The 15,603-nt window shown below is 34.1% G+C and overlaps 2 protein-coding genes across 2 annotated transcripts; one reads left to right on the top strand and one right to left on the bottom strand.

The window, feature by feature from the left end:
- Positions 1 to 2,654: 2,654 nt before the first annotated feature.
- Positions 2,655 to 7,887, bottom strand: LOC120627037 (DNA mismatch repair protein Mlh3-like). The gene is made up of 13 exons (XM_039894877.1): positions 7,798 to 7,887; positions 7,359 to 7,706; positions 6,682 to 7,141; positions 6,311 to 6,628; positions 5,856 to 6,228; positions 4,922 to 5,139; positions 4,220 to 4,299; positions 3,981 to 4,151; positions 3,744 to 3,885; positions 3,459 to 3,655; positions 3,273 to 3,392; positions 3,014 to 3,178; positions 2,655 to 2,723 (listed from the first exon to the last, which is right to left on the bottom strand). Exons 1-13 carry the CDS (start codon positions 7,885 to 7,887, stop codon positions 2,655 to 2,657), a joined length of 2,751 nt encoding a protein of 916 aa, XP_039750811.1.
- A 4,179-nt stretch (positions 7,888 to 12,066) lies between these two features.
- Positions 12,067 to 14,976, top strand: LOC120626697. Its single transcript, XM_039894324.1, has 5 exons — positions 12,067 to 12,093; positions 12,519 to 12,824; positions 13,264 to 13,361; positions 13,786 to 13,873; positions 14,686 to 14,976. The coding sequence occupies exons 2-5, from the start codon at positions 12,519 to 12,521 to the stop codon at positions 14,974 to 14,976; spliced, it is 783 nt and encodes a 260-aa protein (XP_039750258.1). The 5' UTR covers positions 12,067 to 12,093.
- The last annotated feature ends 627 nt before the right edge of the window (positions 14,977 to 15,603 follow it).

Below are 15,603 nucleotides of genomic sequence, written 5' to 3'. Positions count from 1 at the left end.
GAGGAAACTGAGATGATGCTTCAATGTAAGATTTATTATTCTGAGACATGACCATTTTAATAGATTGCTGCCTGGAGAATTCTGGGCAGTCTTTATCAGTAGCAAAATGACTACCAGAGCTGTGTAAACATGTAGATAATTCCTTGATGACCAAACATGAGTCACCTGTATGGGGCTGAGCACATCTGTAGCATCTGGGCTTAGATCTGCAGATTGTTTTAATGTGGCCAAAACGGCAGCAGTTCTGGCACTGTATTGTTGGAAGTTTATATGTTTCAACTGGCAGTGAGGTGTGGTATGAATATACCTTAGCAGGAAGCATTTGCCCCCTGAAGGTTAGGACAACAGATTGGGTAGGCACCCAAGTGATGACACCCTCTGTGACAGATTTTCTGTTCAGTCGCCTTGATTTCAGAACCTCACCACAGCCAGGCGGGAGCTCTAGCGAATCAACAAGCTCGTCCATCGACCAGTCCACGGGAACTCCTTTCACCAGCCCCATTCTGGTTATGTTGTATGTGGGAATTATAGCTCTATATTTGCATAACTTCAAAACTGGACTAACAAGAAAGTTGTTGGCAGCTTGGGCAGAAGTAAACTCTACAGTAATTTTGTTGCGGCCTATATTTTTGACGCCGTCGTGGATAATTGAACCAATTTTGTGTTTGTGCAAGAATTGACCGAAATTTATAGCCCGTAATGACGCTCCAGAGGATGGGTCCTCCACTTCCCGTGAGACTTGGACGATAAAAGGCCCATTATCATCGTCAGAGTATGACTTGGCGCCTTCGGTGAAGGAAGGATGTATGTAAAGGCTTTGAACGGATGGGTTTACCTGAGTAGGATCAGTTATAGTTTTTTTGGCCGTATATACGTTGGTATCCTCTCCTTGTCGTTTGCGAGACGAGGCTGATGCCCCCGGGTCGGGCGGCTCAGGAGGTGTATCTAGATCCATTTTACTGGAAACACTATAACTACAGACACATAATAAATATTTAACCAACACTAAATACGGTTAGATTTATACGAATATCACCAATGACAACTATTTCTGCTGCTGTGTAAATTCACATAAAACACCGAAATTACACCGGAATCTCACTAACACGTGTGCACAAATTGACAGGCCAAGTTACAGTTCAATATAAACAACACCAAATCCTTTTCAAGACGAGTTTACAATAAAATCAAAAAAAAAATTTGAAAAAACCGCGTCCGCCATGTACGAAGTTTCCCGCCGAACCCAGAATTTTATAAAGAAATCGCTTAAAAGTAGACTGACATTTGGTTGACCCAACGTCTATCAACCTTTTTTGCGTAAGTCCCAGATTTGTAGGCTCTGCGTTCTTGTTTTCGTGATAAATGCAACTGGTACTTGCGACAGTGCGCTATAAACAATGAGTACACAAACATTAAATTATCAATTTTTTTTAATTCAAATCCTTTGCTTTGGAAAAGCGATAATAAGGTATTAACATAATAACAACTGAACTAACTAGCTCTGGATGATTTTTTTAATAGACAAGCTCACCTTCGATTTCATTCGCTTCGTAATTATGATTTGTCCTGAAATTAAAAAAAATAAAAATAATACCGGGGCCGCCTACGCCTATCTTCACCATACGTTATCATCAGGTTACTCAATTTTACACTGTTACATCTGACTTGTAAAAGCAAAGTTTTTAATATATCTACCATTAAAAATTCCTGATTTCACTAGAGCTTGAGAAGATCCCCAATGGCGTCTATGCTTTCTAAAGAAAACTACTAACGTTGTATTTCTACAAACAGACTGTAAGAAAAACCTTGGAGACTTTCAAGAGGATTTCTTAGAGGCTTTATAGTTTTTGAGATTTCGTGATGAATCAGTCAGTCAGTCAGTGCCACTTAGCTTTTATGTTTATAGATTTAACAATAATAACAAAAGGCTTTATGATTTTTAGCGATGGTTTTTTTTTTTTTTTAACAATTATTAAGCTTATTGTGTGCTTTCTGTATGTTACCTAACGAATTCTACGAACTATGTTATCTACTTAAATACGTTTTATGTAAATCAAAATGACAACTTAATACATTATCGTTTATTTTTAAAACCTTTGCATATTTTCACAAGTGGTAGTGGTTGAGTGAAAGTTTTGAATGGAAGCTCGGCTTCCAGATATTTATTGATCGACAATGTCGATCGATCTATGACAAATTATTATAGATTCATGCGAACATACACAGATGAGATTATAGAGGTTGAGTTTATTTGTAATTTAATCGCTAACCTCCAGTAAAGCTTGTTGTCGGGTAAAATTTTGTACAAATTGGTACTACGTATTCAAGGAAAAAAACACAACATTAACATAACACATTTCCAGGAAGATCCCCGGTCCATGTTGGTTGGATTCTTGAGTAATACCTGTTTTCTTGAGGATTACCTAAGATATCGCTTTTTTGTCATGGATACAACTTATAAATAACTAATAAAATAGAAAGATTTGCAAAATCTGCCGCTCGAGATAATTTAAGAGTTTTAAAACTATCACGAGTTTTAAATAACTATTTAAAACCAAAAATTATATTATTCTTGAAGATAAAACATACGTAATGCTCTATTATTTCCGAAAAACGAAGTATTCGTAGAATATAACAATTATATTAATAAACTCCTAACTAGATCTTCTGCTTACATCTTTGGTATCTACTTTTTTAAATGTTTTGATTTTCGTTAAGTTTACCTGCAATTAAGAAAGGGGTTTGAATATTTTAGCCACTTAGCTGACAAAATCTGTATTGACCAAGGTGGCATTAATACAAAATACATATAAGAATAATGTAAGACAACAATTTCTGGTTTGCTAGATAAAGGCTATCAAAGTTTTTCTGATTGTGTTTATTAAACTTAAAAATTTAAATTTATAAACATAAAAAAAACAAATGTAAGAATTGGTTCTGAAAGATAGGTAACGTCTTTTGGTTTTTGGAATTTTATAAATTTAACTGTAACTTAAAGATTGGATTTTCCTACCTTATAGCTTTGATTATAATTATTCCTTAGCTCCATTAAAACTGCGATGGCAGGTCGACCATGGGCGCATTGAAAAGGAGTTTTGCAACCAGCAAGCGAACTTATCATGTTTGCACATTCACTATTCGATAGTTTATCTCCAAACTTAATTGCATATTTACATGCCTGACAAATAAGATTTATTATTAATACATGGCCAAGATGAGCATCCTGGTGTACAACAATGTATCTTCATAAAGTGACCTGTAATTTCTCTTACCTCGCTAAAAACAAGTTCCATTATAGACTTCGGATATAACGAGACATTACCTCTTAGTGATTTAATTGCCTGAATTTGTTCAGAAATCAACTTTTTTACAGCTTTCATAACTATTTCAACCTGAAAAATTTTATGCGCTTTTATAACAAAACTTCAATAATAATACTTTTATTAAAACAGTTTTACCTGTCTCGGATTCTTCCCTAGAATCGCATTTGGTATAGCATTTAACAACATTTCACATTCTGATGAGAACGTCCATTGCAATCCAAATCGAGCTAATTTTTCTTTATGGTTCACACAATAAACATAATCGTCTTTACATAGTACAATCGTTACAGGATCAATATGAATACTTTTCCAGCCACTGTCCTGTATGTAATCTAGACAATTCACATTTATATAGGGAAATAATTGCAAAAAATAAATTAATTTGAAATAGACGACATTCAGGTGAGAAATTTGATTTACCAGATAAATTACTTTCAAGTCGGACTCTTTCATCAACAGCATGCTGATCAAATAGAACGAGGTAGTTGGAAGATTTATTAGTTTTAGCCGACCGAGCATTTATAATGCTAGCAATGAATTTACGATCAATTTGTCCTAAAATCTGAAACCAAAAGTTACACTGAGTGTGCTTGTGCTGATCAATATCTAATTAAATTTGTTAATGAGTAGATGTTAAAAAAATAAAAAAAGATCAACTTTTGCTTCCGTTAGCGACAGAGAATCGAATATTAGATCAGCATCTTGGTCTTGTATGTCACTATTGATTTTCTCAATGCGTTTTAAAAAAAGATTTTTGATATTTTGTACTTCTGGTTCGAAAATTTCTGTATTAATTAAAACATTCTTCACGAAGTGTTTATAAATCGTCTGAAATAAATTATAAGATTAAGTGATGTAAATGACTTAAAAATATAGAATATTCAGAATAATCTTACGTCTTCGTAATATACCTCGCCATCATTAAATTCATACACATTCTGAAGTTTACAATGATTCTTCGCTATCGGAGACATACCTAAAATATTTAGTTGGTAATTTATATCACTATACCCGTAGGATATTTGAGAAAGTATAATATTATGTTACTAAATAAATAATAAGTAAGTCAGTAAGTATTAATTAAGTCTGTTTATTGTAATTCTTTTGGTTGTCAGTTCATCGCGACGCATCAATATACACTGTGGGTGTACAGCAAATGCCATTCAGCTGGTATTCAGCATAAGTTACGAGGCCGGCCGCTTTCAAACTATGAGGGCAAACAAATTATAACAAAAACAAAATTAATCCTAAATTTTTTTTACCTTTTGGCATAAAAGTACGCCGACTTTTTAACTGAAAATTATAATTCACGTCACTATCGATTTCATTGTTATCTATCGTAAATGGCAGAGGGTCTTGGCATGGGATATTAGTGTTTGTAGGGCAAGGCACACCTTCTTTCTTATAATTTTTCTTATTTACATTTTCATTACTAATTTTATTTTTCGAGTGACATATATTCAAACCTACATTGCTTTTAAAAAAACTTGGTGTTCGTTGAACATTATTATTAATATAAAAATTGCCATCGTTATGTTTATTTTTATTTTCAAATAAATTATAATTGCAAAGTGTATCATCTCTTATTTGAAAAAAACTATTTTCAAATTCATTCTCAAAATCTTGTAGTTCATTGTTGCAGCTCCTTAGTATAGTTTCGCAACAATTGATAGGTTCTATTATATGTTCCGCGTTGTCGCTTTCGGATTCTTGTACAATGTAATTTCCGGGTTTACAATTATTGTTTCTATTTTCAATGCTTTCACTCATGATTGATGGCTCTATCTCTTCTAAGCAAAATCCAGAACGCGAAGGACTGAATGCTTGTAATGAATATGTTATATTTTTATTATTATTATGTGCTGACTTCATAAAATCTTTAATAGTATACGTATTACGAAAATAGAGCAAATCACCGTAGTTATCTTCTTGTGGAAGGTTAGAGTCTACAGTTTTCAAACCATTACCAAAATTGGTAATTTCGTGGTTATCGGTCATTTCAATAGTATAATACAGTTCCTGACTATGTTTATTTAAAATATAATTTTTACTTTTGATTGAAGTTGAAAATATATTGTTTCGCGAAGTCTCGCCCATAAAGCAGCTAATTTTCTTAACAGCTTCAAAGTTAATATTATGACTATTATATGTTTCCATAGGAATCAACGTTTCAGTAAAACTATCATTTTTACTATCATCTATAAAAAAAATATAATTCATTATTATCGCCTCAGTTATTTATTAGTTGAATACTTAGTCGTCGGAAATTTCTTACATGGTTGTCTACAATGAGTCATAAGAGTGTTTTTCTTTTCAATTAATTTGTACTGGCTGGTATTTACAGGTTTGATAAGATCACGTGATTTTTTTATAGTAAAATCATTTAAGTTTTTTGTTTTGATTTTATTTCCTTCCTTCAACTCTTTATTTGCAATTCTACACAGCGATAAATTTCTAGTATTGCCTTTAATGGTTCGATATTGAGTTTCATTGTTAATAAAACTATATACTGCATTTTTAAAAACGCTATACTCTTTAAAAACATTTTTATCAAGTAGCTTGAGTACCCTTCGGTTTAAGTATTTACACCGTTTTCGTACGGTCTTTGTTGGATCATCGAACTGTTTAATAAGTAAATCTTTATTTTTCTGAAATGTTATTGGAGGTTTCTCAATTTTTTGAACCTGCTGATTCGATACTTTAATTGCGTAATTAATCACTTGTGTATTTTTGGATATCTTCAATTTAAATTCTTGTTTCTCTGGCTGGTCTTTTGATTGTTCTACGTTAGGGGAATCAGGATAGTCCTTTTTCTGACATGGGTCATATGTTTCATTATTTTTATTTGTCAACTTTACCCCTGAAACGGCTTTCTTTTTCTTTCTACTTCTTTTTCGAATTTTACCTATCAAAATGTAATATTAATGTATAAAGTTATCAGCTGCAATAAAAATTTGATTATTTGTTTCTGTTCATTCAACATTTACCTTTTATACCATTTTGTAGTTGCGAAATTCTTGTTTGTTTACTTTTATTATTTAAAATACAATTCATAATTTTTTTAACTTCTGTCTTTAAATTTGATTTCTTTTCCTCATTACCTACTTCATTCAAATCTCTTTTCTTTGATACTAAACCACCATTGTAAAACTTGATAAGTTTATCAATAAGTTTGTTGATTTCATTCCAGTCTTTAAATTCGACTAAAGTTTTTTCAGAATTATAAGTCACGTCAAAATCATAGTTCGGACATGTTATAAATACAAAATAAAATGGAACAGTCCGGTTAAAACAATTATTTTTGACTTCTGAAATACGCTAGAAAAGTTAACAACAATCAAATGCTATAAATACGAACAACTGATTAATGAAAAAAGTGTGTATAAGATCTTCACCTTGTATTTTCTCCTGTTACTTCCTGTACTAATAAAATGAGATAAACTTTCATTTAATGTTCGGTGTAAAACTGATTTATGGATATACTTGCCATTAATATAAATATATTGGTAGTCATTATTTGTTTCTAAATTATGTTTATTAATAAAAGCTTTTACTTTATATTCATTCTTTTCTACTTGAAGCTCTTGAAAATATTTTTCACTTATTTTAAATACTGACTGTAAAGTATCATGTATAGTTCTGTTCTTATGAATTTGTAAAATAATTTCGTTCTTACAATCATCTCTTAAACTAATAGACACATTACAATGCACAAGGGATAACTGTTGTAGTGATGTTTTAATATTAAGCAATTCATTTTGTGGCTCTATTGATCTTCTTTGAATATTTAAATTGTATAGAAATCCTTTTATTTCAACCTAAAATATATAAATTAATACAATTATATTGAGCTGATTTAAATGGCTGGCTGTAGAATCGGCGCTGGTGTACGGATAAATCCAATTGATTATTTTACACCGCAATATTATCATGCTTTAAAATGTAGATATATTATTATTCTTCATATCAAAATGAAAATAACTACGCTGATATTGAGGACTATATTAATATTTTACGATAAAAAAGTGTACTTACCGTGGTACCATTGGAAGGTCTTGAAATCGTCTTACAAACTTCTTTCTCTATACCATTAGCGAATGTTTTCATCCACGTTGTATCCGATTTTCCACATTGTGATATTATTTGAACATTTCGAGAGACATCAATAATGCTTGCTAGACTCATGCCTTTATACCCATATTTATCTGGTGCAGATTTTAAGGTTCTAATGTCAACGTATTTACTTGTTGCATATTTTTGCCCTAGCAAGCTAAAATTATCTTTTAAAATGCCATTGCCATTATCCAATACTTGAATAAAATTTTCTTGTATACAAACTCGTATTGCGATAGAAGATGCCGCTGCATCAAGTGAATTATACACCTGAAAATTTTATAGTAAATTACAACTTAATTATTAAGTTATGTACTTCTCAAATATTAAGTAGGTCGCTTTAAGTTAAATAAATAAGTACCAGTTCTTCAATCACTCTTTTGTAATTATTAATGTAAATAGAAGTACACAATAAACTTTGTTCAACTGTTGGTATTTTCTGCATAGCCATTGTTTAAAGGTTTAAACAATGTCAATTAGCTAGGTAGCTAATTGACATTAACGAGACCTTGTGATTTAAATTTATTTTTTCTCTATCATGTTATTTTCTTTAATTTACACGAAATCGTACAAAAGTAATATTTACTTTCCCTATTTGTTGATTTAATTTATTATTTCATAACTCATTACTCTGACAATTATTCAAAATACGTATATACAGAAAATAGCTACGGAGTAGGTACTTATTAGTTTTATTTTTTTATTATGTATTTTTTTGTTTTGTTCAAAATTCAAATTTTAAACCATAGACAATTTTTTTTAAAGTTTGCTCATGGCCATGTCTTGGCCAAAGAAGATTTGTTTATATTAAATCGCGGTATAACTTTTAACCAAAGATTACCTCTACCCTCCATACCAAAGATAATGATTTCGTCTGTCCACCTACGCTGCGCTGGGATGTAAGTGGTGTAAGTGCCAGTCAGCCTCCCAAATTGCTAACCTCACCTGCACGTAGTGCACCCTGCTGTCTAACCGACGAGGCTCCGGCCATCGACAAGTGGCGGTATAACCACTTCGAATTTACTAGACTGAACAAAAGACACAGACCGGTGTCGGGCAGCAGCAACACGTGAGATCTAGCCCTGCGATGACCAACCTGCCTGCCTCTGTGTTTCAAAACAAAGATGTTACATATATTTAATGCAAACTACTAATAAAAAAATATGCATTACACATATGCACGTTTTTCACTAACGACGGACAAGGCAATGCCTAAGTGCCTAATGAAAGAAGGTTCCTAGGCATATATTTACCTTTTACCAATCGATTTTCATTAGGCAACTCATATAACCTAACGTGTCTATGGTTCTTACCACAAGATCTGATGTTTTGACTTTGTATTATCATATTAATTTTTTGTATAGATTTAACTATAGATTTGTTAAAGAAAACCTGATGTTTTTAAATCTGTCAAGTGTTAGTTACAAGTCTTATAAACTTTACGATCCACTAAATCGGTGTCGTAAGTCGTTAGTTTAGACGGCGCCTAACGTCGTCACATAAGAGTTCGTGAAACGTTTTTCTTTAGAAATATCCTAAAAAATTAATAGCTTAAAGCACGAAAGCCTTTTAATCGCATCTTATATTGATCGCGCGTGTTGTGAGTTTATGTTATAGCGCGCCACCAGTTAAAAAAGGCAGCCAAAAGTTGAATAGCCGCATTTACCAATATCACAAACTACAGAATGCACATACTTGCAACAAAATGTTGTCCAGCCAAATTCAATCGGATATCCATTTCGGAATTTAAAAGCAGCAAATGCATACTGACCAAAAAAACTTTTTTCTCAATATTATGTAGATAGGCCTACTTATCAGCAGTATGCCGTTTGAAATTCTTCGTCGCTTACGCTTATAGTAACGGAATAATTCAAAATTCCGCATGAGAAAAACGTAGCTGCATGGCTATTTTTTTTTCTTTCTCGAACTCTGCTGGATAGTAAATACCTAATTATTCATCAGAAGAGTTGTGTATAAAGATTTGATTTTATTAAGAACTAGCGGTCAACCATAAAAGCAGTTATTCGAAGTAAGAATTTGAAGTCTATGTTGTACTTTATGTTGCGTTTAATGTTAATCAAAGTTCTCAAACTGTCACTAACGCCCTTTGAAACAATAATTCTTAAATCGATCCAAATTTTCATGGAAATCGGTTCATAAACATATAAAATATACATACAGTGGAACACAAAGCCTTCTCCATTTTAAAATAGGTGTGAACTTAATAATAACATTATTGATCGTTACATTAGCTATAAATAGTATTGAACTAAAGAAGCCACGTGTTGCGACTAGTCAGAATTACATTCGTCGGAAGTCCACGTACAAATCATCGATTGGTTTTTCAACCCTGAACTCCCCATGGAGGTGGAAGCAAGTAGGTACCTTCTAGCTGGACATTCAATAGTTCTCGTATAAAACATCGTATTAACGTTACGTGACTTTGGTGAACGCGGAAATATTTCATTATTGACGGATTAACTATTTTCATTACCCACAATATTACTAAATATAAAAATCAAAAACAAAACTATCAAGAGATAATTAATACATAAACATTTGACCATGTTAGGTTGATGGGTTTAAAGAGTGTTTTTTTAATCAAGCACGTGTATTTCAGTTGATGATTGGACGTTTTGTAATAAGAAAGAACTATTATTTGAAAAATACCTCGTTTTAAATTATTTAAAAAGAAAGTATGACTAATGTACGCTTAGAAGAGGAAATCAAATTGTTTTGGGAGTACATAAAACGGTAAGTAGCTTGGTTCCATTACATGTTTTGCACAGATGCACTTAAGAACCGTATACCTAACTACGCCCGAAATTAATCTCAATCTTAACCTTTCCCATCAGATACTCGCCAAACATGATTGCTATCTATCGACATTCAAAAAAGCAGTCAAAAAGTTATTATTTCCTACCAACGAGTACGTAAATAAAGCGTCTAACTTGTATCTAATCTGATAAGGGTTCAGATTATGTTGCGCACAAATCTCCAAAGTAAATATAAGGGTCTAAAATATCCTCCATTCCATTCTATTGACTATTTTCTATGTGCCGTTATCTAAGCGATATTATTGATGCAATGCGATGACAAAACATTGTTTAGTGATAAGTTAAAGTTATAAATAAATAGATAGATATATTAAGTTCGCCCATTTTTTAAAAATCAAAATGGTATCTGTGCATATTTGAGATGCTATACCTATAAAGTAATGCTAGCGAGAGCGGTTTGAGCATTGTGGTTAACAATTCGGGCACAGAATCTAAAATATACATAGCCCAGTGGGTAGGGACCTCGACTACACTTTCGGTGGGCCGAGTTCGAATCCCACGCACCTCTAACTTTTCTAAGTAATTTGCGTTTTAAGAAATTAAAATATCACTTGCTTCAACGGTGAAGGAAAAAATCCTGTGGGAACCTGTATGAATAGGAGTTTTCTATAATGTTCTCAAAGCCCTGTGAAGTAAACCGATCCCCATTTAGCCAGTGCGCTGTATTATGGCTTGAACACTTCTACCGGGCCGGTAGTGCTTTTTCATACAAGAACTACTACACCTTATACCACTAATCAATGCACATGTTGGCGGGTTATGCAACCATAATCCGCAACCTGTTAAATTCCAACGGACGGTTGTAAATGATAGAACCCTCACGCTGCTCCATTGCGGGGTGGTGGGCTCTGACGACTAAAAACACAATTGGTAATAACAATAGCATTATATAAATGGGGTAGACCGCGTGCACACAAGGCAGGAGAAAGGATAACACTCACAGTATTTATAACCTCCGGGTTGTTATATTATTCTTGACAGAAATAATAATGTTATAATCTTTTTTAATTAACTAAATAATACGAACAGCCGATCTCTTGATTATTCTTCTTCAAGATTAATCTGTGTAAATAAATAAACAAATAAATATACCACGACGATACACACATATATATCCGTATTGCCTAAAGTGCAGTGGCTTTGTGTAGAACATTCGCGTTATAAGTTATATGAATTTAATTGCAGTATGGAAAATAAATTTTGCCGTGTGGTGACAGCAGATGAGAATACAGCTGTCACCACCGCTCTTTTTCCCGGGGTGTTGTACGAGGTGACTAGGGGAATATAACGGAGAGCGGGTAGCAGAAGGCCTCTGTGCTGCTACTACCACCAACTGCGATCACCAATCCGCCTGCCCAGCGTGGTGATTATGGGCAAATCCTCCAGTTGGGAAAGGCCTTTAGTCCAGCAGTCCAATGTAATAGGCTGAAATTGAATCAGTGTGTGTTGTGGTTTGACAAAGGTAATAACAAAGCTAGTCAAAAAAAATAGATGTTCTATCTACAAATGTTTCACTATAGGCAATCAAAAACATTCCTCAGGAGATTTATTTCACTTGTTAAGAAATTCCGAATATTCAACATTCTAAAGCTCTATTGAGCTTACGTTAAAATATTCGCTTTCGTAAATTCCAAAGTTTTGACGAACTTCTTATCTTTCGGGACGGTATGGTGTCTATTATTGCGAAACAATGTCCTGGAGATAACTGTATACGAAAATATGTCTGTTCAATAAGTTGTTCTTATAAATAGTGCATTACACCAGAAAACTATATCAGTACTGTACAGAAGATCCCTTAGTGAAGAACAAAAAAAATCAAGGTAAGTAACGATAACTTTAACTTTTGTTACTGCAAGTATGCTAAGTTATATAAAGTTTAATATCGATTTGGTCTTTGGGGTGTCTTCTTTTAAAATTTACTTTTTCATATCTCGAGAGCTGTACTCTTTTCCTGATTAAGAGGTACATACTCTATATCACTTTCTGTACCCCTGACAACGTGTATGTAAAATTTCATGATTATTGGCTGCGTTACTACCCAACAGATGTGAAATCGTAACAAACAAATGTCACGTTCGAATTTTGTTTAGGATTGATCTTCCATTTTCTTGATATTTTCTTAGAATCTCCCAAATCTTTGAATCAACTTTTCCTTTTTATATATTTGTTTCTGATCACAGTGTTTGATGGATTAACAAACTTTATTTGTTTTAGTAATATAATTTTATGTATTTTTATCTTCCAGATGTCTAAAATACTGTTCATACTATTCTCTGTCGTGATAGCTTCGGTGCTGTCTGCTGAAATACCATCACATGTCACTTTAGACAAACAGGATAATTTAAAGCCCGATGTATCCGAAGCTATTGAAACCCATGCGATTTACAAAAAACCATTAAAACCCGAATTGGAACATCACCCAGTGTACAGAGCAGAGGAACTTAAGAGTCAGGGTCGTGCAAGAATTGAACCAGTGAGATCACATGGCCCGGTTGTTAAGCATGATATGCTAGCAGATGAGCCAGCTTCAGATCCTGCAGTTGATAAGGCCGTAAGTATCCTATATGTCTCGTGGTAAGCTTTATATCAATAATTTTCCTGATCTAGTTCTGTGTATGTGTGGACGTAACATAATATCCTGGAGAGCTTAGAAAGTTTTTTTCTGAATTAGATCGCGTTTGATTCTCTATTGAGGCTATTGTTATTTACATTTTAGGATACGTATCATATCGAAGAAGCTGTAATTGCTTACGATTCCATGAAGGAAATTAACGCCTGTTTCAGTTCAAAAAGATAAGTCTGCATAACTTTCTGTTGCCAGGAAGTGAGCTTGCTTGTAGTTCAGATTCTCCAAAAAGATTGCAGATTACTGTCGGTACTAACTGCCATAAAATTTCCAGGTTTTTACATCTAACTATCGAGCTGACGACTTGCGATAAAAAAAAGGTTAAATGTGATCAAAATGTGATTAAACCTCCTTAATTTTTCAGGATAACTATGGTTTTTCCAACCCTGTAGAAGTTGCTTACCCTGATATCCCTTACGCTCCCGGGTACGGCTATGGAAATGGATTTACCGGACCAAATGGGTATGTTGATATTATTTCAAAGTGATTAGCATGATGTACTCGCAAGTCCCACAGCTGGGTCTGGTTTCCTCTGTATTGAAGTGGGAGAAACCTACAGATTTGAACATTCAGGTTAGTTATGGATTGGCGGGCTTGTATGTCATCATCAACATCAACCCGTTACAAGCCCACTATAAAGCACGGGTCGAATAAGAAGGTATAGGTCGTAGTCTACGCTGGCCATGATGGGATTGGTGGAACTACACACACCCTTGAGAACATCCTAAAAATTAGAGATTCGTGCCGCGGATCAATCTGCGTTCCCCTAAGAGGAAAGTCGAAATCTTAGCCACAAGGCTTTCACCGCTTTATGGTTTTTATGTAATTCAAAGATTTCATTCTGTAATGATTTCTTGTTATCCCTACAAATATTATTTCTTTTCAGATATGATTTGTACAACCCCATTGACTACTATATGGAACCTGATACATCAACCGCTGGATTGCTTTGGAGCCAAGTTCCGGATTCTAGGGTATGTTTAAAAATTATACTTTTAGCAAGTCAATTTTCTAATAATCATCTGACTCATGGCTCTTATTATATTTTTAACGTTATTTTACAAGGCTATCCATTTTTGGAGTCTACGTCTAGTCTATAATATTTATGGCTTTTTGGATTTGTATTAGATCTTTCGGTAAAAAAATCTAAGCCCGGAGTAAGGAAATATGTGGTGAAAAACCTCGTGGATACCGCCGCACGTTAAGTCATCGGTAGCGGTTATTATCACTTTAACATCCTCAAACTCATAATAAAGATGCAAAGTCTGTCTGTTTGTTAGTTTATTTGTTTGTTTCCTATGTTCGGTTAAACCGCTGCACCTATCGTGGTAGCATTTGATTGATATAATAATTAACTTACGGTTCGCTCTTGCTTTTAAAACACGTAATAACATTCGGTAAATCCCACGAACACGCATTGGAGCAACGTGGTGGGCCTTTGCTCTATAACCCTCTCTCTTAAAAAAGAGAAGGCCTGTGTATAGCAGTGGCAAATTAATAGGTTTATGATGAAGATAAATAATACCCTGATGACCTTCCTGACTCAGTGGTGAGCTATGGTCTTATTAATGGAAGGCCCGGGGTTCGATTCCCGGTGCAGGGGAATTTAGAAATTAACAATTTTGAAATTTCCTCTGGTCTGTGAGGCTTTGGCCGTGGCTAGTTACCATACATAACATTTATCGTTCCGGTAAGTGCTAATTATAACTGCCGTACCATACAGGTTAGTCCACTATCATCTTAACTTACCACTTTTTTAGTTATAATAGATTTCTTTATATTTCAGACTCTCGTAAGTTACGCTGGCAGGACTATCAGTTGGATTTTCAGCAGTATTTTCGTCCTTATGCTAGGCTCTCTGCTCACTGTAGGCGTTTGCAATTACACCAATCTTTGCAGCATCACTTTCAACGGTGTCGGACCGATCCACGAGGAGATGAGATCGTTGATAACTCCCGAGAGATTGGAGAGAATAGGCAAAGCTGCCGACTTTGTGAAGACGGCCATAAATAGATATCAGAAGATACAAAACATTGCCGAGCCGGGCACAAGGAAACGTCGTTCCTCACGCTATTAGTAACCCTATTTTAAGTTTTTTTAATAAATAAATAATAGTAATAAATAAAAATGTATGTATTTTTTATTTTAGGGAATAATTAAATTAATAATAAAAATAGTCCAGTGGTTAGGACTTTGCCCTGCGTTTCGGGAGAACCGTTCAATGACTGCGTTATTTTTACCTAAAGTAGCTTAGATTTGCAACTTACTCAGTGGCGTTCCTAGGGTCTTGAGCAAGCCAAGTTACCTAAAGGATTAATTTGACTCGTCATGACCTTATAGTTTACCTTTTGTTCTCCAATTAATGTTTGAACTTATTAATTTATTTTTTTATTATGAATATAACCCAAAATAAACTATGTAAAACTAAATAAAATCTAAAACGTCTACGAAACCACCGCAGCGAGGCATAATTCCTAAGATGCTGGCAGCATTGCCCCTTTGGATGGCCAAACTAGTTCTTTGGGCAAGGTAACTGCCCGCTCTGGGATCACCGGTGGATTCGATAACCCTTTTTGATAATTTATTTTAAAAAGAGCTCGAGCCCACGGTGCCAAAGTCTCTACTCCAAAAGGCACAAAAATGAAACTACTATCCAGGTTTTCATATTTACGCCTCTTGTCCTACTCGGCACTGATAGCAGCCG

The sequence above is a fragment of the Pararge aegeria genome, chromosome 10 (assembly GCF_905163445.1).
Source record: "Pararge aegeria chromosome 10, ilParAegt1.1, whole genome shotgun sequence".
Taxonomy (NCBI): Eukaryota; Metazoa; Arthropoda; class Insecta; order Lepidoptera; family Nymphalidae; genus Pararge; species Pararge aegeria.
This window is presented reverse-complemented; position numbering and strand designations above follow the sequence as displayed.

What these genes read in the sequence shown, in the direction of transcription:
- LOC120627037 (XM_039894877.1), bottom strand. Translation starts at nt 7,887, where the DNA reads ATGGCTATGCAGAAAATACCAACAGTTGAACAAAGTTTATTGTGTACT. An exon ending in AAAGAGTGATTGAAGAACTG is followed by an intron (nt 7,707 to 7,797) that starts GTACTTATTTAT and finishes TAAAATTTTCAG; the next exon opens with GTGTATAATTCACTTGATGC. An exon ending in TGAGAATGAATTTGAAAATA is followed by an intron (nt 4,300 to 4,921) that starts GTTTTTTTCAAA and finishes TAAATATTTTAG; the next exon opens with GTATGTCTCCGATAGCGAAG.
- LOC120626697 (XM_039894324.1), top strand. Translation starts at nt 12,519, where the DNA reads ATGTCTAAAATACTGTTCATACTATTCTCTGTCGTGATAGCTTCGGTG. An exon ending in ATCCTGCAGTTGATAAGGCC is followed by an intron (nt 12,825 to 13,263) that starts GTAAGTATCCTA and finishes TTAATTTTTCAG; the next exon opens with GATAACTATGGTTTTTCCAA. An exon ending in GGATTTACCGGACCAAATGG is followed by an intron (nt 13,362 to 13,785) that starts GTATGTTGATAT and finishes ATTTCTTTTCAG; the next exon opens with ATATGATTTGTACAACCCCA.